Source organism: Schistocerca piceifrons, chromosome 1 (genome assembly GCF_021461385.2).
Source record: "Schistocerca piceifrons isolate TAMUIC-IGC-003096 chromosome 1, iqSchPice1.1, whole genome shotgun sequence".
NCBI lineage: Eukaryota > Metazoa > Arthropoda > Insecta > Orthoptera > Acrididae > Schistocerca > Schistocerca piceifrons.
In genome coordinates, this window is record NC_060138.1 from 569,950,565 (window position 1) to 569,976,278 (window position 25,714).

The 25,714-nt window shown below is 45.1% G+C and overlaps 1 protein-coding gene across 1 annotated transcript in view; it reads right to left on the reverse strand.

The window, feature by feature from the left end:
- LOC124803481 overlaps positions 1-25,714 on the reverse strand; it is a 95,171-nt gene that overhangs the window by 45,004 nt on the left and 24,453 nt on the right. Inside the window, exon 4 of the mRNA XM_047264676.1 lies at positions 11,283-11,448. Coding sequence (XP_047120632.1) covers positions 11,283-11,448 — 166 coding nt within the window. The remainder of the gene's footprint in view (positions 1-11,282; positions 11,449-25,714) is intronic.

The following is a 25,714-nucleotide window of genomic DNA, read 5'->3' on the forward strand; positions in this document are numbered from 1 at the left end:
CGTTCTCCTGGACGTGGGAGGAACTAGATGAGGCCGCGACTTGCACGCGGAAGGTACGATACGACAGAAAATTGCGGATAAAGATCAGCAGAGGGCCCCATAGACCCCATCCATGAAGTGTAGAAAGGATGTAATGACGCCATGTTGTATCGTATACCTTCCGCATGTCGAAAAAGACAGCAACCAGGTGGTGACGGCGGGCAAAGGCAGTACGGATGGCCAACTCCAGGCTCACCAGATTGTCGGTGGCGGAGCGGCCTTTACGGAACCCACCCTGAGATGGAGCCAGAAGACCCCGAGACTCAAGTACCCAATTCAAGTGCCGGCTCACCATCTAATGGGGCGGTAGCTGTCCACCTCCAAAGGGCTCTTGCCTGGTTTCAAAACGGGGATGACAATGCTTTCCCGCCATTGCGACGGAAACTCACCCTCGACCCAGAGACGGTTGTAAAGGTCGAGGAGCTGCCGCTGGCAGTCCACTGAAAGGTGTTTTAGCATCTGACAGTGGATGCCATCTGGCCCAGGAGTGGTATCAGGACAAGCGGCGAGGGCACTGTGAAATTCCCACTCACTGAATGGAACATTGTAGGATTCCGGATGGTGGATGCGAAAAGAAAGGCTCCGACGGTCCATCCGCTCTTTAATGGAGCAGAAGGCCAGTGGGTAATTGGAAGAAGCAGAACTAAGAGCAAAATGCTCTGCCAAGCTGTTTGCAATTTCGTCGGAGTCTGTACAAACTGCTCCATTCAGTGAGAGCGCAGGGACGCTGACAGGGGTCTGATAGCCGTAGAGGCGTCAGATCTTGGCCCAACCCTGTGATGGAGAGACATGCAGGCCAATGGTGGACACATACCGCTCCCAGCACTCCTGCTTGCGGGCCCACGCACACAGCCGTTTGAAGGTGATAAGGTATTCAATGCAGGGATGTCACTTGTGATGCTGGAGCGCCCGCCGACGATCTTTAATCGCTTCAGCGATCTCAGGCGACCACCAAGGCACAGTCCGCCGCCGAGGGGACCCAGAAGAACGGGGAATGGCAGATTCGGCGGCAGTAACAATGCCGGTGGTGACCGATTGAACCACCACATCAATGTCATCATTAGAGAGAGACTCAATAGCGGCAGTGGAGGAGAATAAGTCCCAGTCAGCCTTATTCATAGCCCATCTGCTAGGGCGCCCAGAAGAGTGACGCTGGTGTAGTGACAGAAAGATGGGAAAGTGGTCACTACCACACAGGTCGTCATGCACACTCCATTGGACAGACGGTAAGAGGCTAGGGCTACAGATCGAAAGGTCAATGGCGGAGTATGTGCCATGGGCCACACTGAAGTGTGTGAAGGCACCAACATTTAAAATCGAGAGATCGAGCTGCGACAATAAATGCTCAACGGTGGCACCTCGACCTGTTGCCACTGACCCACCCCACAGAGGGTTATTGGCGTTGAAGTCGCCCAGTAACAAGAAAGGTGGCAGCAATTGGGCTATCAGCGCAGCCAGGACCTGCTGTGAGACATCACCATCCGGTGGAAAGTAAAGACTGCAGACGGTAACAGCCTGTGGCGTCCACACCCGAACAGCGACAGCCTCTAAAGGTGTTTGGAGAGGGACAGACTCGCTGTGCAGAGTGTGAAGGACAAAGAGGCAGACGCCACCAGACACCCTTTCATAAGCTGCCCGGTTCTTATAATAACCCCGATAGCCACGGAGGGCGGGGGTTCGCATTGCTGGAAACCAAGTTTCCTGAAGAGCAATGCAGAAGAAAGGGTGAAGGCTGATAAGTTGTCGGAGCTCAGCTAGATGGTGGAAGAAACCGCTGCAGTTCCACTGGAGGATGATATTGTCCATGGCTGAGAAAGGCGTGAAGGGACTGGGGAGGCAATTTACGCTGCTCGTTCACTCACTGCCACCGATTCAGTACCCGTGCGAGTGACATCCATGGCGTCTGAGGGACCGGCGAGATCAAGGTCCTCCGCGGACGCCAGAATCTCGACCTCATCCTCAGACGCAGAGCTCGAAGGGTGCAGTGGGGTCGGTGCCACCGCAAGTTCTTTGGCCTTAAAGGTCTTTCTCTTGGACTTCTCTCACTGAACCTTGGGTTTCACCGGCTGGGAAGGCTTCACCGATTCAGTCTCCGGGACGGAGGAGGATCGTGAAGCCCTATGCCCAGCCGCTGGTGGGGACTTATGCCACTGTCGGCCATCATCCTTCCCGCTGGTGGAAGCCTGGGAAGGGAGGGACCCAAGGGAACCCTCACGGGCGAGAGTAGCCGAAGAAGTTAGACGCTTCTCCGGCTGAGAAGCAGGGACGGACGTCCCCGATGGGTGGGAGGATGTTGCTCCCGAGGTAGGTGGTGCAGGAGCAACCGGTTGGGTAGAGCCCCCCCCCACGGGCAAGGGGGCAGGAGGTGTCGTACTGCTCATCGAGCTGGCTGGAAGTCTCGAAACTGATGGGGCTAGCACAGTAGTTGTAGCAGCTGCGTAAGAAGATGTCATTCTCACAGGATGGAGTCTGTCATATTTCCTTTTGGCCTCAGTATAGGTCAGTTGGTCCAGGGTCTTATAATCCATGATTTTGCACTCTTTCTGAAAGACTTTGCAGTCAGGCGAGCAAGGTGAATGATGCTCTCCGCACTTGACACAGATGGGAGGCGGGGCACATGGAGTATTGGGATGTGATGTGCGTCCGCAATCTCGACGTGAGGCTGGAAGTGCAGCGGGAAGACATATGGCCGAACTTCCAGCACTTAAAGCACCGCATCGGGGGAGGGATATAGGGCTTGACGTGACAACGGTAGACCATCACCTTGACCTTCTCCGGTAATGTATCACCCTCGAAGGCCAAGATGAAGGCACCGGTAGCAACCTGATTGTCCTTCGGACCCCGATGAACGCGCCGGACGAAATGAACACCTTTACGCTCTAAGTTGGCGTCATCAGACTGCAAAAGTAGGTCCATATGGAAAATAACACCCTGGACCATATTTAAACTCTTATGTGGTGTAATGGTAACATTAACATCCCCCAACTTGTCACAAGCAAGTAACCTGCTTGACTGGGCGGAGGATGCCGTTTGTATCAGTACTGACCTAGAGCGCATTTTGGACAAGCCCTCCACCTCCCTAAACTCGTCCTCTAAATGCTCGACGAAGAACTGAGGCTTTGTGGATAGAAAAGACTCCCCATCAGCTCTTGTGCAAACTAAGAATTGGGGCGAATAACTATTACCCCCATTCTGAGACTTACGCTCCTCCCACGGCGTGGCCAGAGAGGGGAACGTTTTCGTATCGTACTTCTGAGCATTAAATTGAGCCCGAGAACGTTTAGAGACTGCTGGCGGCTGGCCGTCAGCGAGCGATGATGTACCATGCTTCATTGTGGGTTATCCGCCCTGATGCCACCTACTCCGACCAAGGGCCCTCCCCACGGGTGCCACCCAGCCAAAGCAATAGCCACCTGGCAGGATGGCCATTGCCGGGAGTCCTGATGCCCCAGGGAGATGGGCATCTACTCCTTGGCATACGTGGGGAGTTAACGGCGCAGGCATCAATAGAGCGATCCCTGTGTTGTCAGGGGGCTACAACCAAGAGGGTACATGGCGGCCCCACCACAATGGACTGGCTACCGTGCTGGATGTTAGGTGACATGTGGTCCATGGTCGCCGTCAGTGCAGAAAGTGGCCCTGCACATCGCTTGGCAGAAAGTGCACGCAGGAGCGTATCCATGCCCATGAGATGGAGAGCGGGCAGGACTGCAACGCAACGACGAAAAAGCTGGCGAAAGTTCTCAACGCAAGATGGACACAATGCACCAAGTAAGGTGCCCTTCCCCAATCGGCTCGCTCTTCGGAAAAATTTTGAGAGATGGAGGTCAAACCCAACAGGGGACCATCACATACGGCCGAAAAGTTTGAGACTCCTTGTAGTCGCCTCTTACGACAGGCAGGAATACTGTGGGCCTATTCTAACCCCCGAACCCGCAGGGGGCATCTGATTTCCAAGGTTTGGTAAAAGTGATATGAAATTAATGCAATAAGTATATTTATTGACCCTGTCTTCTGATTTTTATGTGCAACATTTGTGCCTTTTCAATATTATCTTGCATCGTAGCAGTCCTAACAGACTGCACCTAAGATAAATGACGACAGCTATTTTGGGTATGTACCTGTACTATTAGCTACAGCCACAAAAGTACCAGTTCATGGAAATACCCTATTAAATGTAGAAGAAATGAGAAAAATTAATTTTCTACCAGACAGAAGTGCATTTAAGACCACTGCCTCAAAATGTACTGCTGATATTAAAACAATCAATTATTGACAAAATTATGTAATTTGATAGATAAAAAGGACTTCGCTGCAACAGTTATACCAATAGAGAAAAAGAGAAACACTAAAAAATGTGAAGAGCACTGGACCATCAGTCTAATTTCTCATGCAGCTGAAGTCTTGCTGAGAGTGTTGAATAGAAGGTTGTATGGCAAGCTGGATAGAGGGATTGCAGAGGAGCAGTTCGGATTTAGAAGAGGAAAAGGAACAAGAGATGCTATTGGCCTGCTAAGAACTATAGGGGAAAGATATATGGAAAAGGGTAGAGAAATCATTGCTGTTTTTATAGATTTAGAAAAGGCTTTTGACAGAGTTCAGTGGAACAAGCTGATGGATATCTTGAAGAGGAAAGGAGTAGACTGGAAAGAGACGACTGATACAGAATCTATATTTACACCAGAAAGTAAGGATAAGCATTGGAAATGAAATGTCACAAGGAAGCACCATTGGACAAGGTGCTAGACAAGGTTGTTGCCTTTCCCCACTGTTATTTAATGTATACCTTGAAGAGACTGTTGCGAAAAGCTTAGATGGGAAAAGAGGAATATGTATTGGTGGAAAGAGAATAGAATGTATAAGATTTGCTGATGACATGGTATTAGTGGCAGAAAGTGAGCGGACAGTGAATAACATGCTCAAAGATCTGAATGAAGCTTGTGTGGAAAATGGGATGCAAATAAACACAGCAAAAACAAAGAGTACAAGACGCAGACTGTCCATTATTAAAACAGGACAATCTACCACTAGCCAAGTGTGTGAATTTAAATATTTCGGAAGCACAATAACTGAAGACTTGAGATGTCACCAGAAGGTGAAAACTCGAATTGCCATAGCGCAGGAGGCATTCAACAGAAAGAGGAGACTTATGTGGCAAATTAGATAAAGGACTAAGGAAAAGGCTTGGTAAATGTTTTATCTGGAGTGTAGCACTATATGGGGCAGAAACATGGACACTGAGACGAGAGAATGAAAAACGGTTAGAACCATTTAAGATGTGGATATGGAGGAGAATGGAGAGAATAAGATGGATGGAAAGAGTGAGTAATGAAAGAGTATTGGAAAGGGTTGGTGAGAGATGTCTGCTGAAGGTTGTAAGAGAAAGGAAAAAGAACTGGTTGGGACATTCATTGAGAAGGGAGTGCTTGCTAGTAGATGCTTTGGAAGAATTGGTTTGTGGGAGAAGACTGAGAGGAAGGAGATACAAGATGATAGACGACATAAAGGGAAGAGGAAATCATGCAGACCTGAAGAGAATGACAGAAGACCGGACAACCTGGAGAACTACCATGTGAAAACCTACCTTTAGGCAGAACACTGATGATGATGATGATGATGATGATGATGATCTACTCACCAAGTGGCGGTTGTAATTGGCAAGCTTTCGGAGCCAGTGGCTCCTCCTCCAGGCAGAAGGGATGAAGGGGAAGGAAGACAGGTGAAGGAAAAGGACTGGAGAGGTCTAGGAAAAGGGATAGATTTTGGGAAAGTCACCCAGAATGGCGGGTCGGGGGTGACTTACTGTATGGGATAAGAAGGAAAGACTGATTGTTGGGTATTGCATCAGACGAGATTTGAAAACCTGTGAGCTTAAAGGTGAAATACAGGGTAATATGCAGACAGAGATCACTCATCACACATGAGTTAATAAGAGTGAAAAGCTAAGTGCATTATACATAACAGAGGTGAGAGGAGGGGCAGTGAAAAATAGACGGATGAAAGATTTAGAAATCTAAAACAGAGAGAAGCAAAGAGTAGTTACAGCGAAGAAATGCTGAGATGGAAGAAATTAATGTAAATTAGAGACTGCAGGTCAGTTTGAATCACAGGGATAGGATCTTGATGACAGGCGCTGTATGTAGACGTGTCAGACAGCTGGCATTGACCTTCAGTAACATACTCCTTTCAGTCAAGTACTACAGTGGTAGATCCTTTGTTTGCTGGGACGATAATGATGGAGTCATCAGCTTTTAGGGAATGTAGAGCCTGGAGTTCTGCTAAAGACAGGTTAGGGTCACGATATAGGGACCTGAGGGACGGTTGTCAAGCAATGCTGAATAAGAGGAATTCTCATAAAGCTTGTAAGGGATGATTGTGAGGTAGTGGTGGTGGATCAAGTTGGGACCGTGGACTGAACTGTTCAAGGCAGGTTCAATGTCAGGTTTGCTGTTGGAAAGGTTTTGGGACTGGGTTGCAAAGTGATATTTCCCATGGATATTACATATGAACGAAAGTACATCCTCCACCAAAGCAGCATGATCAAATGCAGATTTATAACTCTTCAAACACCCTCGCTTGCCATGATGAATCACATCTCACATTATATCCCTTCTTTTCAAAAACATGTCTTTACACTATAAAAACTAATCCCACATTCTGTTTCTAGGAACCTGTTTGTTCCTTGGAGTTACTCCAAAAGACCCAACACTTAAAGTCCCTGTTTCTGGATGCAATCCTACCCTACACCGGGCTCTTTAACATTTTCAAATACAGCAATCTCTTGCTCATACCCGGCTAAACTGTGGCTTATATGCCTTATCAGTTAACTTCCACTCTACCAGACTTCTCTCCTCCTACAAAATCCTGCAGTTACCTGCCCCCTCATGTTTCCTTGAATGGTATGATCTGCCAAGGCGACTTCAAACTGCAACAACATGCCAAACTTCACGTCAACAACATGCCAAACTTCACCTCAACAACATGCCAAACTTCACCTCAACAACATGCCAAACTTCACCTCAACAACATGCCAAACTTCACCTCAACAACATGCCAAACTTCACCTCAACAACATGCCAAACTTCACCTCAACAACATGCCAAACTTCACCTCAACAACATGCCAAACTTCACCTCAACAACATGCCAAACTTCACCTCAACAACATGCCAAACTTCACCTCAACAACATGCCAAACTTCACCTCAACAGCATGCCAAACTTCACCTCAACAGCATGCCAAACTTCACCTCAACAACATGCCAAACTTCACCTCAAAAAGCTATCCCACCTTCTCCTAAACTACCTGAACAGTGGTGTTTCCCTTCCTGTACCTCTACAGCTCCCTAAACATCCACACCATCAACCACCACTCCACTCCTCTCCTACAAACTGAGCTTGGCCAACCTCCTTAACATCCCACAGCCTTCACCATTGCTTCCCAGACCTGGAATAATCCATGATCCCAAGAACCAGTCAAAACAGTACAGTGTCCGTAACCTCTCATCTAAACCACTCTCCCATCCTAAATTATCTGTATTATCTAGGGCCTCACTTTCAGCCCTAAAATTGCATCTGATCACGCTGCTTTGGTGATGGACCTACTTTTCTTCATATGTAATATCCATTGGAAATATTACTTTGTAACCCAATCCCATAACCTTTCCAACAGCAAACCAGACACTGAACCCTGCCTTGAAAAGTTCAGACCACGATCCAAACTTGATCCACCACCACTACCTCACAATCACCACCTACGAGAATTCCTAATGTCCAGCATTGCTTCACAACCCTTCTTCAGGTCCCTACAACACGACCCTAACCTGTGCTCTGCCAAACTCCAGGCTCTACATTCCTTAAAGGCTGACGACTATCATCATCCTCCCAGCAGACAAAAGATATACCACTGTAGTACTTGACTGAAAGATGTATGTTACTGAAGGTAAATGCCAGCTATCTGACACTTCTACATACAGCATCTGTCATCAAGATCCCATCCCTGTAATTCAAACTGACCTGCAGTCCCTCCTTAAGACCTCAGGCCCCTCGCTAGAACTCCTCACAGCACCTAAACCATGAACCCCCACTGTTTACCTTTTTCCTAAGCTCCACAAACCCAATCATCCTGGCTGTTCAAAAGTTGCTGGCTTCAAAGAACCCACCGAACGGTTATTTGCTTTAGTTGATCAACACCTGCAACCCATAATACAAAGACTCCCCTCCTACATCAAATATTTTAACCATTTTCTAGATCATCTTAAATCCATGCCCATCCCACTCCACCACACACCTTGCTTGTCACCGGTGATGGCACCTCCCTCTATACCAACACCCCCCGCGTACATGGTATCTCTGTCTGCTGCTGAACATTTTCTGTCAGCGCCCACCTCATTCCAAACCTATGACATCCTTCCTACTCACCTTAATCAACTTTATACTGACCAACAACTATGCCTTTTAGAACAGACATACAAACATATCAGGGATACAGCCATGAGAACCAGGATGGCTCCTCCCTATGCCAATCTTTCCATGGGTCGCTTGGAGGGGTGTTTCCTGGAATCCGTAAGCCTTCAGCTTCTGGTTTTGTTTAGATATATTGATGACATCTTTACCATATGGACTCATGGTGAGACTGACCTGCTAAAATGTCTAGAATCTCTGAATACCTTCTTCCAATTAAATTTCACATGGTCCTATTCCAAATCCCATGTCACTTTCCTTGGTGTTGATCTCATCCTCACCAAAGGCCAGCTACAAACTTCTGTCCACATTAAACCTACCAACAAACAACAGTACTTACATTTTGACACTTGCCATTCTTTCCATGTCAAACATTCCCTTCCATACAGCCTTGGCATCCAAAGCAAACATATTTGTTCGGATGCAGACTCTTTACAGCAACACATCACCATTCTCACCTCATTCTCACACTAATAAAACAGATTTCCTGGGCCATCATATCCAATCCTGGTACTGCTGATCCCTCAAAAAAACCAGCTTCGGGCGGAGCACACCATTGGTAACTCAGTATTATCCTGGTCTCGAATGTGTTAATCAGTTACTTCGACACAGCCATGACTTCCTAAAAAACATACTGAAATGGGCTCCATTCTGTCTGAAATTTTGACCGCCACACCTAGAATAGCTTTCCGTTACCTTCACAATCTTCTCAATATGATTGTCAGACCCTATGCTCCTTCAGCATTCATCACCCTACCCTATGGCTCCTACCCCAGTGACTGTCCATGGCGTAAGACTTGTCCTATGCACCCTCCTACCGCCACCTTTAATAGCCCCGTAACTGGCAAAACAAATACTATCAAAGGGAGAGCCACCTGCAACACGACGCGTCATATACCATCTAATACACAAACACTGTTTGTCCCTTCTACATCGGCATGACTACCACCAAATTATCAATTAGAATGAATGGGAATACACAGAGGGTGTATATTTGCAACTTGCAGTATCCTGTTGCAGAGAATGCTCTACAACATGACATTTGTGATCTTGGCACCTGTAGCACCAAACGCACCATCGGGATTATTCTCCCACACATCAGTTTCTCAGAATTCCACAGGTGGGAACTAGTACTACAAAATGTCCTTGGTTCTCACTACCCACCTGGCCTTAATTTACATTAATTTCTACGTCTCAGCATTTATTCACTGTAACTACTCTTTGCTTCATTCTTAGTTTTCTACACCTTTCATTGCCTTTCCCATCTATTTTTCACAATCGCCCTCTCATCTCTGTTATGTACAATGGACTTAGCGTTTCACTCTTATTAATTCATGCATGATGTTTAAGCGGTAATGTTTGTCTGCATATTACCCTGTCTTCCACCTCTAAGCTTTCAGGTTGTCAAATCTTGTCTGATGCAGTGTCCAATGATCTGTCATTCCTTCTCATCCCATAGGATAAGTTTCCCCTGACCCATGGTTCACGGTGACTTTCCCATAACCTACCCCTTTCCTAGACCTCGCTAGTCCTTTTCCTTCACCCCTGTTCCTTCCCCTTCAACCCTCCCGCCTGAAGAAGGAGCCTCTGGCTCCGAAAGCTTGCCAATTAAAACCGTGTTATGTGTGTGTCCTGCCGCCACTTGGTGAGTAGATTTTTCATCTATCCAATTAGTGTGTATCTAGGTAGAACCGTGTCCTTATCAGTATGGCATGGGTTGTCTAAACAGAACATTCACTGTGGACCTGCTGGTGCTAGATCACTTGCAAAGAGTGTGCATCTGAGCAAGACGGCAAGCTGCACAAAGCATGCTATTCCTGTCAATAGAAACATTAATACAGTACAAGTCCACTTAATATGTGAAGAATCCCTATATCTCTCAAGGAATTTTTTAATGCTGCATTTTCCGATGGAATTGAATGAAACCCCATTGATGGTCGTTGATGATTTATTTGAAGTGTTTCTGGCTGTGGATGTAGAATAACCTGACACTAATTTGGCTGGGTAGTTTATCCAACACCTTTACTGAATCAATAAAAGTTGATCAGAAGTCTAAAACAAGCTTTATTTCCTTAGTTGGTTGTAAGGAATGGAATCATCAATGAGACATTTGCCCAATATTCTTACCAACGGCAAAGTACCCCATGATGGACAATCAAAACTTTTCTGAAGAAAGAAGTGACAGTTTCCTTCCAAACACCTGCCAAACACCTGGTGAATCCTGCTTACTGAGATACTTAACCACATCTTACATTACTTTCGGTTCTCTTGGAAGTAACAAAGCAGAAGTTATCGAACACAAAGTGTGTGTGGGGGGTGTGTAAGTAAAGTATTCAAACGTGCTCTTAGAGTTTTGGAAACAGAGGAAAAGCAGATGGGACCAAGTTGGGACCGTATGGAGGATTATTGACGACAAGGCATCAGATTGATGTAGATGTTGCAACACTCTTGTGTGGTCTGGCACTGTCAGGCTGATGGAGAGTGTGCACCATGTGTTGATGAACTACTCGAATCTGAGGCTCAATGCTATTTTTCATGTTCTGATATGTTACAAACCGCCATGTCACACACTATGTTTGTTTTATTTAAAAATCTTTAAAGAGTTTCCACATAAAAAATTTGGAGGCATTACTTTTCGGCAAACCCTCATGGTTACTGATGTTGCTACTCTTCTCACAGTCCTATTTCAACTGCTTGTTGTGTGAATCAGGGTTTAATTTAGAAAGTGTCTCAAGGTGTCCATTGTTAAGCAAGATATTGACACTGTAGTGTTTGCATTTACCTTTCTCTCCAATAATGTACTCCTTCAGTGCCAGCAAAACATCATAACGTTTTATAGAATGAAGTGCTTCCAACACTTTTCCAATTGTAGCACCATCCTGGCGTGCATAGATACAAAGAATAGCATGTGTTGGTCCTTCTTGCAATTTATAGTCATGCCTTATGGCCTGTAATTAAGTCAGAATAGTAATTAAGCATTATTTCGTTGATACTTAACATGTACATTACATTGGATGAATCATATTCCACAGCTTCCATACAGAGAAGTTACTGGTAAGTGAAAATAAGTCAAACGTGTACATTTTTTTGTGTGTGGAATAGAATACAATTACTTACCTAATAAAATACAGTTGTATTACCCTGCTATATTGATTATAGTTATAACCAAATACACAAAACTGAGAAAGTATCTGTGAAAATACTCTTGAATGGAGTAAAGGAAGATGTCCCAAAAAAAGTTCTTTAAAACACTCTTTGCTTTCACAGTATTATTCAAAAGATATTCTGCACTAGTATACATCATACTTTTTTATATAAAAAGAAGGAAATTGTAATGGTGGACAAAAATTATACTGTTCCCTACTTGTGAATGGAAATGTGAAGAATAAACTAATCTCTAATTTTTAAATCATATAGTTGTAAATCACTTGTAACGCAAACTTAACTAAGACCCTCCATCAGGTCTAAGGTGCATGTTTTCAAATTCAAGTTTGATTTATCAGTAGTCCCAGAAACTAAACACTATCTACTTCTAGGCTTTACTGTTCATTCAAGTAGAAGGTACAAGTTCTGGAATTCAATGGGAAGTATTGAATAGTGCATACTGTATATTCTCAATATTTGATGACAATAAATTCACTTAAACCATTTGTACAAATTTTAAAATATTTTCTTCATTGCTGTTATAATAAAAGGAATGATATTATTTTTTATATACTGAGTTGCTCAGCTGAGCAACTTTGATAATTTTGAAACTGATTATTTTAAGCAATAACATTTATTATTCACAAAATTGATGGCACTGAAAACTCTTTACTTGCCTGAAATTTATCAAAATTATTCCTGAGTGCTTTTTTATAAAAGCTTGAGGTGAGCCGCTAAGTTAATTATTCACACCTACATTATCAACTAATGAGAGAAAAATGAATTATTAAAAATGCCTCCAAATAATCGGCTATTTTTGAGTATCTCTTAATTTACCTTTTGAGAAATTTCCACTTTTACATCTAATTCATTTTTCCTGTCTCATTCTTAGACGACTGGTTGGCCAGGGGTTAAGGAACTCAAGATCAAGGTAACCAGTCTCGTGTTCCTGAGATAGTCCAACTGGGTTAGTGACACCAGCTAGAAATCTTATTGAATTGTGACAGTATGTAGGAATTGTAAATCTAAGACATCGAGAGCAATATTGATGCCCGAGATGAGAAATAATTGCATGAGATATGAAACTATATGAGTCGGGCTGACATGCATGCCACACAACAGACAAGGGAGTGAAGTGTGAACTTTTCAGGGTGGCGTGTCCTACTTCCAAGCTTCTATGATGATGAAATTTGTTTGTGACTATTAGTAATAAGGAAATGTTGGGACATCCCACTGCGGTAGCTATTACTATGATATATGCACATGAAAGAATGGCTTGAACCCATTGTTTCTACAATGTGAGATGTTGAGTGAGCCTCTCCACCTGCTGAGTGGGGCAGCTTGTTGTTTGGCAGCAGGCTCTGAAAGTGTTCACAAGACAAGAAGAAAAAGAAAAAAAGTCATGGCTACATTGGACACTGACCAAAGATTGCAAATTGGATTATGTAAAATATGCTTCTTGTCTCACTTCTGCGGAAGCTACATACATACAAGCAAATGTAAGAATCTATGAATCCAAGGTGACTACAGAATGCAAGACAACCTCCCATTGTTCAATGAATTACAGAAAAACATGTACTAGATTCATTCCAAAAACTTACACGTGGTTACCTTATTACATGTAACTGAAGAGTAGAATAAAAGTTTGGCACACAGAAAATAAAATCAAATAAAGACCTCTCTCAATCAGATACAGATGCAACTTTGTGCTCCTCACTGGAATGATTCACAGATCTGCAGAGTCACTGCCACTGTCACAGTTATCTTGCATTCCTTCCCATAGCAGATAATCTTCACTCCCATCAAATGCATTTGTGCCACAACACTTTTTAAAGCTGTGAATAACTGATGCACTGGATGTGCATGTTAAGGAATCTTGAGCCATTCTGCAATCAGCGGTACTGAAGGCTTCTTCAACTTCCCGGTAGGGGTCAGTGTCTGACTATCCTGAAGTAGCCAATTGCTGCACAGCTTCTTCAGGTGGTTTTTACCAGGAGTACCGGTATGAAATGAGAGTTGTGTTTTTTTTTGTGAAAATGAAACACTAATTTTGAATTGAAAAGTAAAAAAATTTTATTGAAAGTACTGACCATTGCTTTCTACATATTTTGACAATCTTTCTGGCAATTTGTGGACACCACACCAACAGAAATTTTTGTCTTTTGAAGCAAACCAATCAGACACCCAATTTTCGACTTCTTCGTAGGAATCTAAGTGTTCCTCAGCCAATGCGTGTCCCATTGATGAAAACAAATGGTAGTCGGACGGGGCCAAGTCTGGTGAATATGGCAGGTGGGGTAGCTGCTCCCAGCCAAGTGTTTTGATTGTATCCTGGACCAGTTTTGCTTTGTGTGCAGGTGCACAGTTGTGTAAAAAAATTACTTTGCCATGTCTTCTGGCCCATTCTGGTCTTTCTTCGATCAATGCATAGTTCAAATTGATCATTTGTTGTCTGTAGCAATTAGTATTCACAGTTTCCCCAGGTTTTAGAAGCTCATGATACACGACACCTTTCTGATCCCACCAAACACAGAGCATTGTCTTCTTGCTGAATCGATCTGGTTTTGCAGTCGATGTTGATGGTTGTCCCGGATTAACCCATGATTTTTCCAGTTTATGATTCTTAAAATAAATCAATTTTTCATCGCCAGTAACAATTCAATGCGAAATTTATTTTCTTTCATGTCTTTGAATCAAAATTTGACAAATGGTTTTTCGGTTTTCCAACTGTCTTTCATTCTATTCATGTGGCACCCATTTTCCACACTTTTGGATCTCTCCCATAGCTTTCAAACTGTCAGAAATTGTTTGTTGTGCAACATTTAGCATTGCTGCCATTTGCTTCTGACTCAAAGTATCATCTTCATCCAATATTGCTTGCAATTCAGCGTCTTCGAACTTTTTTGGTGGTCTTCCACATTCTTCATTTATTACATCAAAATCATTATTTCTGAACCGTTGAAACAATCTTTTGCATGTTGCTTGTGATAGAGCATGATCACCATATGCCTCAACAAGCATTCGATGCGACTCTGCAGCACTTTTTTTCAAACGAAAACAAAAAATTAATGCTTTCCGCAAATCATCACTTTCTGGTACAAAATTCAACATTGTTAAAACGATGAAAACATATGATGTTGTTTGTTCCATGACTTGATGTATACTAAATATCTGACAGATGTCATACCAACCAAAGAAAAAAAAATAAGGCTCGTTCACAACAAATGTTCCCTATCGACACATTTGTATCTTAATGCTCATTTCATACCGGTACACCTGGTAAATGGCTTATTCACCACACCTAACACTTGTAATTAGGAAGTCATGCCTCCTGGAATGACAACAAGATCTGTGCTTAATTTCAGATTTCTGTCTTCAGTGCTGGTTCCAGATGAAATCCCCAAGGATCAAAATCTAATTATTTTTTAGAAGACCACCTGACCTCCTGCTCTAAACTGTACAGAGCCAATCTCTAACTAATTCAGTTGTCATCTATGCTTTTCCATTGTAATGAAATATGATATCAGGCGGCAGCTTTTCCTTCAGCATAGTTTCATGACTGAGGATGACACAGGGTCACATCCCTGTTCCATCAGCCAGCACACACATCATCACAGCAATTTGTGATTTCTTATTGCCCGTAGTACAAACCAATAAACTTTTGATGCCTTTCTCATCAACTTTTGTAGTGGATTGTATGTCAAAGTAAACATGAGTTTTGTTAGTGTTTTCCCAATTTGACCGAAGATAGAAGTACATTCCTTTCTCAGTCTTACAAAGTGTTGTCGATACTTGACCAACTTCTCCACATATGATACTGGAAGCGCACACACGCACAATACTGGTCATTGCAGCACAAGTCCACTGTGTCACATTATCCTTTTACACCACCCAGAGCTGGCTTTAAATTGGATACCATGTTTCTATAACTCACATGCTTTATTTCGTATGACATCACAGGAAACTGCCATTCCTTCTTTACATTTCTTGCTCACAAATGCCGCTACTCCCATACCAACATTTTTGAAACATGCACCTTGTGCGCCATTGAAAACATTCCTAGTCGACTCTGCATTTTTCAGATATCCTTTGTCCTTTATAATATCCCTTGGCCCATGCTAGCGGACAGAAATCTGTTCAACGACCTTCCTGTTATCGGTTTAAAGTGAATATATATTGCGAGGTGGCACATTTCATTTCACCTGTGTGAGCCAAATATTTATTCTGTGACTTAGAGTTGCTCCATGGCGAGCGAAGAAAAATAAGAAAATCAGAATGTGAAGGGACTTTGTTATGAGACAGGATAACAAGAGGACGTGTAGGAAGTGTGTCCACTGAAACAGTCATTGTTAGCCGCCATATTGTATAATTTGTGCTTTTTGAGATTCACAAGTGATACGTAATGTTAATGTGGAGTTTAATAATGGCCATAATACAGTCTGTTGCATTTCAAAGGTAATTGCATGTATTTATAAAACCTTTTACTGTCTCCAAACACTGGCTTCTGTGACCCCATACTTACTTGAAGCTGCACAACTGCTTGTTGCTTCTGCATAGAGAACTATCAAGATCTTGAAATTTGCGTCATTGTAATGTCTGCATCCTGTTGAAAAACTCTATCCTGAACCAAGTTGTTTGCATCATGATCAATTACACACTTTCCTACGTGGTTTAGAAGTAGGCTCTCTTAAAGTCAAACAAATGATAAAAAAAAATTGCCACAACAAAGTCTTCCTGCTATCATACAATAATGCTCAAAGAGCATGGATATGTTCAACGTCAAAGTGGTAGGCATGGCAGAGAGTATAGTTACAGCATAATGGAAGATCTAGATTTGATTCAGTAAAGGAAAAAAAACACCACATCATTTGCTCTGAATGCAGGATGACCTCTACTTTGGGCACAAAACTTCAGAAAAAACCTCATCTTGGATTCAGAGATATATGCTATGTTTAAGACGTTCTGTCAACCTGCTTAGTATATGAGATTGTGTTGCTGTATAACAAAGCGTAAACACAGAACATTTAAAGTTCAGCTGTTTATGTCATTTAAGTAGCTTGGAGGACAATTGACGCGCTCTTTCAGCACCCATCCAAGCACACGGAGATGAAGTTCTATGAAGACTGCTGGAACATGGTTGGGGGGAACTGACTAGTAGGTCCCCTCCAGCAAACATCAAGAAAAGATGACCAAATCAAATCTTATTAAATAAAGGTGCTGATCTAAATTATCAGAGGGCTACATATCACACAGGAAATGGAACACTGAAGCATACCAAAAGATCATCCAGGTTCAATTCCATTAAGGTGACCCAGGTGAAGGACAGGGATTAGCAGTGCTAGAAGAAGAGGGAATATGAAGACTTTACAGAAAATTTCATCCAAATAATCTGGAAAAAAAATCTGTTGTTGCCAGGTTAAAGTACGAGGGCAGTTCAATAAGTAATGCAACACATTTTTTTCTGAAACGGGTTGTTTTATTCAGCATTGAAATACACCAGGTTATTCCCCAATCTTTTAGCTACACAACACTATTTTTCAACGTAATCTCCATTCAATGCTACGGCCTTACGCCACCTTGAAATGAGGGCCTGTATGCCTGCACGGTACCATTCCACTGGTCAATGTCGGAGCCAACGTCGTACTGCATCAATAACTTCTTCATCATCCGCGTAGTGCATCCCACGGATTGCGTCCTTGATTGGGCCAAACATATGGAAATCCGACGGTGCGAGATCGGGGCTGTAGGGTGCATGAGGAAGAACAGTCCACTGAAGTTTTGTGAGCTCCTCTCGGGTGCGAAGACTTGTGTGAGGTCTTGCGTTGTCATGAAGAAGGAGAAGTTCGTTCTGATTTTTGTGCCTACGAACACACTGAAGTCGTTTCTTCAATTTCTGAAGAGTAGCACAATACACTTCAGAGTTGATCGTTTGACCATGGGGAAGGACATCGAACAGAATAACCCCTTCAGCGTCCCAGAAGACTGTAACCATGACTTTACCGGCTGAGGGTATGGCTTTAAACTTTTTCTTGGTAGGGGAGTGGGTGTGGCGCCACTCCATTGATTGCCGTTTTGTTTCAGGTTCGAAGTGATGAACCCATGTTTCATCGCCTGTAACAATCTTTGACAAGAAATTGTCACCCTCAGCCACATGACGAGCAAGCAATTCCGCACAGATGGTTCTCCTTTGCTCCTTATGGTGTTCGGTTAGACAACGAGGGACCCAGCGGGAACAAACCTTTGAATATCCCAACTGGTGAACAATTGTGACAGCACTACCAACAGAGATGTCAAGTTGAGCACTGAGTTGTTTGATGGTGATCCGTCGATCATCTCGAACGAGTGTGTTCGCACGCTCCGCCATTGCAAGAGTCACAGCTGTGCACGGCCGGCCCGCAAGCGGGAGATCAGACAGTCTTGCTTGACCTTGCGGCGATGATGACACACGCTTTGCCCAACAACTCACCGTGCTTTTGTCCACTGCCAGATCACCGTAGACATTCTGCAACCGCCTATGAATATCTGAGATGCCCTGGTTTTCCACCAAAAGAAACTCGATCACTGCCCGTTGTTTGCAACGCACATCCGTTACAGACGCCATTTTAACAGCTCCATATAGCTCTGCCACCTGTCGGAAGTCAATGAAACTATACGAGACGAAGTGGGAATGTTTGAAAATATTCCACAAGAAATTTCCGGTTTTTTCAACCAAAATTGGCAGAGAAAAAAAATGTGTTGCATTACTTATTGAACTGCCCTCGTAATACGTTGAACTAAAACAAGATAAGTAACTTTAAATAAGACTTAAAAGAAGAAGGTAAGAAAAATTCAAAAAGAAAGGGAACTTTTAGATCAAAATTCATTGTCCAAGCAACTCGGGGAACAACAAAAAAAATATGACCATGTTCAAGTCAAACTACTCACAAAACTATAAGAATATTTTGTAAAATAAAGAACCATCTTCAGTCACAATCATGATTTTATTTCAATGCACGGTGCATTTTGAGCCCTGGGGGCTTATCGTCAGATGCTCTGACGGTCTACGTTGATTTTTTTTTTTTTCTTTTTTTTTTCCTTCTTCCAAATTTAAGTTAATTCTGGTCTGTTTCCAGTGGTGGATACACAGTTTTTGAAAAAGTGTAAAGGTAACCATGTTTATATACATATACACACTTCATTCTACAGCACATAAATGTGCATACATTATTAAGTATTGTTTACTGCAGATAGCATCTCTTCTAAATTTTGGGCATTTGATCAGGAACTTCAGTATGAATATGTCAAGATGGTTGGCTGGTTGGTTGGTTGGTGTGAGAGGGAACCAAACAGTGAGGTCAGCAGTCAAATGATCTAAGACAGCAGAAATCATGGGAGGAACACCACAAACAGCACAGACCAGTCAAGGAGAAGGGATAACAGGCAAACAGAGAAGGAACAGGAATGTCAGAGCAGCAGGAAGAGGAAAGAACAGGAGAAGGGTGGGTGCAAACAGGGAAAGCAGGGGTGTCCCAGAAATGCTACATGTGGTGAGGCACCAGCACCACCACTGACCCGTCCTGACACCCACTCCACACTATTATCATGATACAATAGGGACGACACCAGGGGAAGAATACACAACAGATCTAACAAGGAGGGAAAAGGAGGCTGGCTGGTGTAGAGGCAAGGCCAAAGCCTCCATAACCAATGCCTACACTACTGGAGGGACTCAAATCCCAGAGGAAATATCAAGGACTTAAACCTGAGAGGACAAACCACTTTCACGAAGGAAACCAAGGACAGACATAACCATGCAGCCACTTTCGCAAAGAAAACCAAGGACAGACATAACCATGTGAGGGTCATATGCTAACACCAAAGGCAAGGAAGATGGGAGCAGCAAAAGGAGAGGACTGTCCAGCAAAATATGGATCACCGTAAGGGGAGCCCGGCAACTATAAAGTGGAGGGGGGGGGGGGGGGGGGGCTCATTGCAGAGTAAAAGGCCATGGGTCTACATAGTATGGGCAATACGAAGCCAACAGAGGATGCTGGATTCCCACTAGGAGAAGTGGAGGGAAGTACAACACACGATAAGTCTCCTTGATTGCACAAATTTTACTAGCAGGGGGAATAGCATCCCAAGAGTCGGCAAAAAGGGCTTTGATGTAAGACTGAAAATCCACCTCCAGAGAGATCATGGAGAATGGGGGTAGATAGTTGCTGCCCCCCACTCCCACCCCCACCCCTATCCTCCCAGCCTGATGTTCAGCAAATTCATTACTCGGGATACCTACGTGGCCAGGAAACCAAAGGAAATCAACTGAACAAGCTGCATTACCAATATCAGCAAGAAGGTCATGAATGGCAGAGATCAAGGGGTAGTGGGAAAAACTCCGAGCAATAGCCTGACTGCTACCCACTGACTCCGTACATAACAAAACTCGTGTGAGTGAGGACCATTTAATGAAGCAGAGGGCCTGATAGAGGGCCATCAATTCTGCAGGAAATACCCCATACATGGCAAGGAGAAGACGATGTTCCATGCCAATGAAGGCGTGAAGGCATATCCCACATGACTGGTGGTTTTAGAGCCTGGTGTAAAAAACAATGGCATCCTGAAACTATCACAAGAGTGTTTGGAACAAACGATGGAACATTACTGGAGTGAGCATAAGGGTGGGCAGTGGACAGGCACCAGCACCAGGGGGGGGAAAGAATATAATAGGAGGGGGTCCGCATCGCCGGGAACCATGATTCCTGAAGGGCAATGCAGAAAGCAGGGGTAAAGCTTAACAGTTGCTGTAGCTCAGCCAGGTGGTGGAAAAAAAAACAGCAATTCCACTGGAGGATTACGTTATCATAAGGCTGGGAAGGCATGAAGCATGCAAGGAGGCAGGCTATGCCTCAGGGTCACCTGCTGCCACCGACTGAGTATTTATATCCATTCCTATTGTGAATGAGGCATCAGTGAGATCCAGGTCCTCAAGGGATGCTAAGATCTCCACCTCATCCTCAGATGCAGAACTGGTAGGGAGTGGTGGTTTTGGGGCCACCAGAGGGTCCTATTTCTTAGCAGACTACTACTTTGTGCGCTTGCTCTCTCACTTCTCTTTAGGGGCTTGCTAGAACGACTTCTCCAGGCACAGAGGAAGACCGCGAAGCTCTTCATCCCACAGCTTTTGGGTCCTTTAGTCACTGGGGAGTGTCCGCAGTGGCATTAGTGGAGACCTTGGGAGAGAGGGTCCCAAGGAACCCCTTCTGGAGCCGGAGGAGGTTGTTGCTTCTCCAGCTGGGGGCAGGGGACCGATGTCCCCTGTGTTTGAACGGAAGATGATTTTCCCCCTACCACCAAGGCGGCGGATGTATTCTGGTGGCCCGGAGGGCCCACTGTTTGTGGCACAGAGTGTGGTATGACCGGCACTTGTGACAGTGTTGTTGAAGTAGCTGCAGCATACGAGGACATCAACTGAATGGGGTGTAATCTTTCAAATTTATGTTTAGCCTCTTGGTAAGTCAATTGGTCCAGGGTCTTTTTTTTGTTTTGTTTTGTGGTTTTAGGGAGCACAACTTCAATGGTCATTGGCGCCCAGGCTACATTAGGAATGCACCGCGAGGCACAAATTTAAAACAGCAACTAAAAGGGAAAACACGATAAAAGATTGACAGGCATAGGATTAAAAAAACAGCATAATCAAATGTCCTTAGACAGGTTTGTCAAGTTGATAAAATGAAGAACACGAGCAGCTGCTCCTGGGTCATCCGCTAAAATGGCATCGAGGGTACATGGCAGGCCAAGATCAAGACGCAGTGTAGTAAAATCTAGACAGGATGTTAAAATGTGGCGGACCGTCAGCAATTGCCCACATGGGCAGAACGGCGCTGGCGCAGCCGTCAGCAGATGGTGATGGCTGAACCAGCAGTGTCCAATCCGTAACCGGGCCAAAACGACCTCCTCCCGCCGAGAAGGGCGTGAGGAGGACGTCCAAGCCGCGGGAAGAGGTTTCAAGGCCTGAAGCTTGTTGTCCGTAAGTGCACCCCAATCGGCATGCCACAGCGATAAAATGCGCCGACAAATGACCCTGCTACAATCTGATGAAGGGACAAGAAGCTGTCCGAGGCTGGAGGACCGCAGCCTTGGCCGCGGCATCTGCAGCTTCGTTCCCAGGGATACCGACATGGCCAGGAACCCACATAAAGCTAACCGGAGAACCGTCGTCCACCAGCTGCGGAAGAGAGCGTTGGATCCGGTGCACGAAAGGGTGAACCAGATACGGATCACTGAGGCTCTGGATGGCGTTCAGGGAATCGGAGCAGATGACATAAGCAGAATGTCGGTGGCGGCAGATATAAAGAACAGCCTGGTAGAGGGCAAAGAGCTCAGCGGTGAAGACCGAACAATGGCCATGGAGCCGGTATTTGAAACTTTGTGCCCCAACAATAAAAGAACACCCGACCCCGTCATTGGTCTTAGAGCCATCTGTATAAATGAAGGTCATATTAATGAACTTCGAACGAAGTTCGACAAAACGCGAGTGGTATACCGAACCGGGGGTAGCCTTTAGAAGCGAGCTGAGGTCAAGGTGAACGCGAACCTAAGCCTGGAGCCAAGGTGGCGTGTGGCTCTTGCCCACTCTAAAGGTTGCAGGGAGTGAAAAATCAAGGTGTTGAAGGAGGCGATGAAAGCGAACTCCAGGGGGTAGCAGGGCAGAGACATACAACCCATATTGACGATCGAGAGAGTCGTCAAAAAAGGAACGATAAGACGGGTGGTCGGGCATTGACAGTAGCCGACAGGCATACCGACAAAGCAGTATATCGCGCCGGTAGGTCAGTGGCAATTCACCAGCTTCAGCATGAAGACTCTCGATGGGGCTAGTATAAAATGCTCTGATCGCAAGACGTAAACCCCGATGTTGTATGGAGTTGAGGCGGCGTAAGATGGACAGCCGAAGCTCCCATAATCCAGCTTTGAGCGGACGATCGACCGATATAGGCAAAGTAGGACGGTTCGATCCGCTCCCCACGACATACCACTGAGAACACGGAGGACATTTAGAGAACGAGTACAACGGGCAGCCAAATAAGACACATGTGGAGACCAGATAAGTTTCCTGTCAAATGTAAGACCTAAAAATTTTGTTGTCTCCATGAATGGGAGAGCAACGGGACCGAGTCGTAAAGACAGTGGGAGAAACTCTTTGTAGCGCCAGAAGTTAATACAGACCGTCTTCTCGGCAGAAAAACGGAAGCCATTGGCGACACTCCAGGAGTAAAGATGGTCAAGAGAACGCTGAAGACAGCGCTCCAGGAAACATGTACGCTGCGCGCTGCAATAGATGGTAAAATCGTCCACGAAAAGGGAGCCTGATACATCAGCTGGGAGGCAATCCATTATTGGATTGATCGCTATGGCGAAGAGAGCGGCACTCAAAACTGAGCCCTGTGGCACCCCATTCTCCTGGCGAAAGGTGTCTGACAGGACAGAACCCACACATACCCTGAACTGTCGATCCATTAAAAAGGAATGAATAAAAAGAGGGAGGCGACCGCAAAGGCCCCATGTATGCATGGTGCGGAGAATGCCCGCCCTCCAACAGGTGTCATAAGCCTTCTCCAAATCAAAGAACACAGCCGCGGTCGGGTGCTTCCGCAAGAAGTTATTCATAATGATGGTCGACAAGGTAACCAGATGGTCAACAGCAGCGGATAGGCACTTGGTGCAGGGAGTGGCAACTGACCCTTAACATAGACAAATGTAATGTATTGCGAATACATAGAAAGAAGGATCCTTTATTGTATGATTATATGATAGCGGAACAAACACTGGTAGCAGTTACTTCTGTAAAATATCTGGGAGTATGCGTGCGGAACGATTTGAAGTGGAATGATCATATAAAATTAATTGTTGGTAAGGCGGGTACCAGGTTGAGATTCATTGGGAGAGTGCTTAGAAAATGTAGTCCATCAACAAAGGAGGTGGCTTACAAAACACTCGTTCGACCTATACTTGAGTATTGCTCATCAGTGTGGGATCCGTACCAGATCGGTCTGACGGAGGAGATAGAGAAGATCCAAAGAAGAGCGGCGCGTTTCGTCACAGGGTTATTTGGTAACCGTGATAGCGTTACGGAGATGTTTAATAAACTCAAGTGGCAGACTCTGCAAGAGAGGCGCTCTGCATCGCGGTGTAGCTTGCTCGCCAGGTTTCGAGAGGGTGCGTTTCTGGATGAGGTATCGAATATATTGCTTCCCCCTACTTATACCTCCCGAGGAGATCACGAATGTAAAATTAGAGAGATTAGAGCGCGCACGGAGGCTTTCAGACAGTCGTTCTTCCCACGAACCATACGCGACTGGAACAGGAAAGGGAGGTAATGACAGTGGCACGTAAAGTGCCCTCCGCCACACACCGTTGGGTGGCTTGCGGAGTATCAATGTAGATGTAGATGTAGATGTAGAGCGGCGCCTACGAAATCCACATTGTACATTGGTAAGTAGGCATCGAGATTCGAGCAGCCAAACCAAACGAGAGTTAACCATTCGTTCCATCACCTTACAGACACAGCTGGTAAGCGAGATGGGTCGATAACTGGAAGGCAAGTGCTTGTCCTTCCCCGGCTTAGGAATCGGTACAACAATAGACTCGCGCCAGCATGCGGGAACATGTCCCTCAATCCAGATGCGATTATAAGTACGAAGAAGGAAACCTTTACCTGCAGGAGAAAGGTTCTTCAGCATCTGAATATGAATAGAATCAGGCCCTGGAGCGGAGGACTGTGACCGGACAAGTGCATTTTCGAGTTCCCGCATGGTGAAAGGGGCATTATAACTTTCACTATTCGAGGAGCGGAAGTTAGGTGGCCTAGCCTCCTCTGCCTGTTTTTGGGGGAGGAAGGCAGGATGGTAATGAGCGGAGCTCGAAACCTCTGCGAAAAAGCGGCCGAAGGCATTGGAGACATCCTCAGGGGCCACAAGGATGTCATTCGCGACCGTCAAGCCAGAAACTGGTGAGTGGACCTTAGTGCCAGATAACCGGCGCAGGCTAGGCCCAGACAACAGAAGAAGGAGTAAAACTGTTGAAGGTGCTTGTGAAAGCAGCCCAGCTGGCTTTCTTGCTTTCTTTAATAATACAACGGCACTGCGCACGTAATCATTTATAAGTGATACAATTCGCCACTGTAGGGTGGCGTTTAAAGGTGGGTAAAGCACATCGACGAGCACGTAAAGCGTCTCTACATGCTGCGGTCCACCAGGGGACCGGTACGTGATGTGGAGAAGAAATAGTGTCAGGGATGGAATATTCAGCAGCAGTGAGAATGACTTCCGTGAGGTGTGCGACCTGACTATCGCAGCTTGTGAAGGTTTGATCCTGAAAGGTCGCCCTGGAAGAGAAGAGCCCCCAGTCTGCTTTGGAGATGTTCCAACTAGTTGAGCACGGAGAGGGTGTATGATGCAGGAGAAGGATGACACACGGGAAGTGGTCGCTCGAATATGTATCAGAAAGGGCATACCACTCAAACCGGCTTGCAAGTTTGGGTAGTACATATAGAGAGGTCTAAATGAGAATAGGTGTGAGATGTGTCCGAAAGAAAAGTAGGGGCGCCAGTATTGAGGCAGACTAGATTGAGCTGGTTGAAAAGGTCTGCTAACAGGTAGCCCCTCAGGCAGGATGCTGGAGAGCCCCAAAGGGGATGGTGGGCATTGATGTCTTCAGTTAACAAAAATGGTGCAGGTAGCTGAGCAATAATTTGCATCATGTCTGCCCTGGTAACGGCAGACGATGATGGAGTGTAAACGGTACAAATGGAAAATGTAAAAGTGGGGAGAGTAATTCGGATGGCAATTGCCTGCAGGCCGGTGTGCAATGTGATGGGATCGTAGTAAATATCATCCCGGACCAGCAACATAACCCCTCCATGAGCCGGAATACCTACCACAGGGGGTAGGTCAAAACGCACAGAGGTGTAGTGTGCCAAGGCAATGTAATCGCATGGGCGTAGCTTCGTTTCCTTGAGGGCTACGACGAGCGGACGGTGCAAGCGGAGCAGCAACTTTAAGTCCTCTCGGTTGGAGCAAATGCTGCGAATAT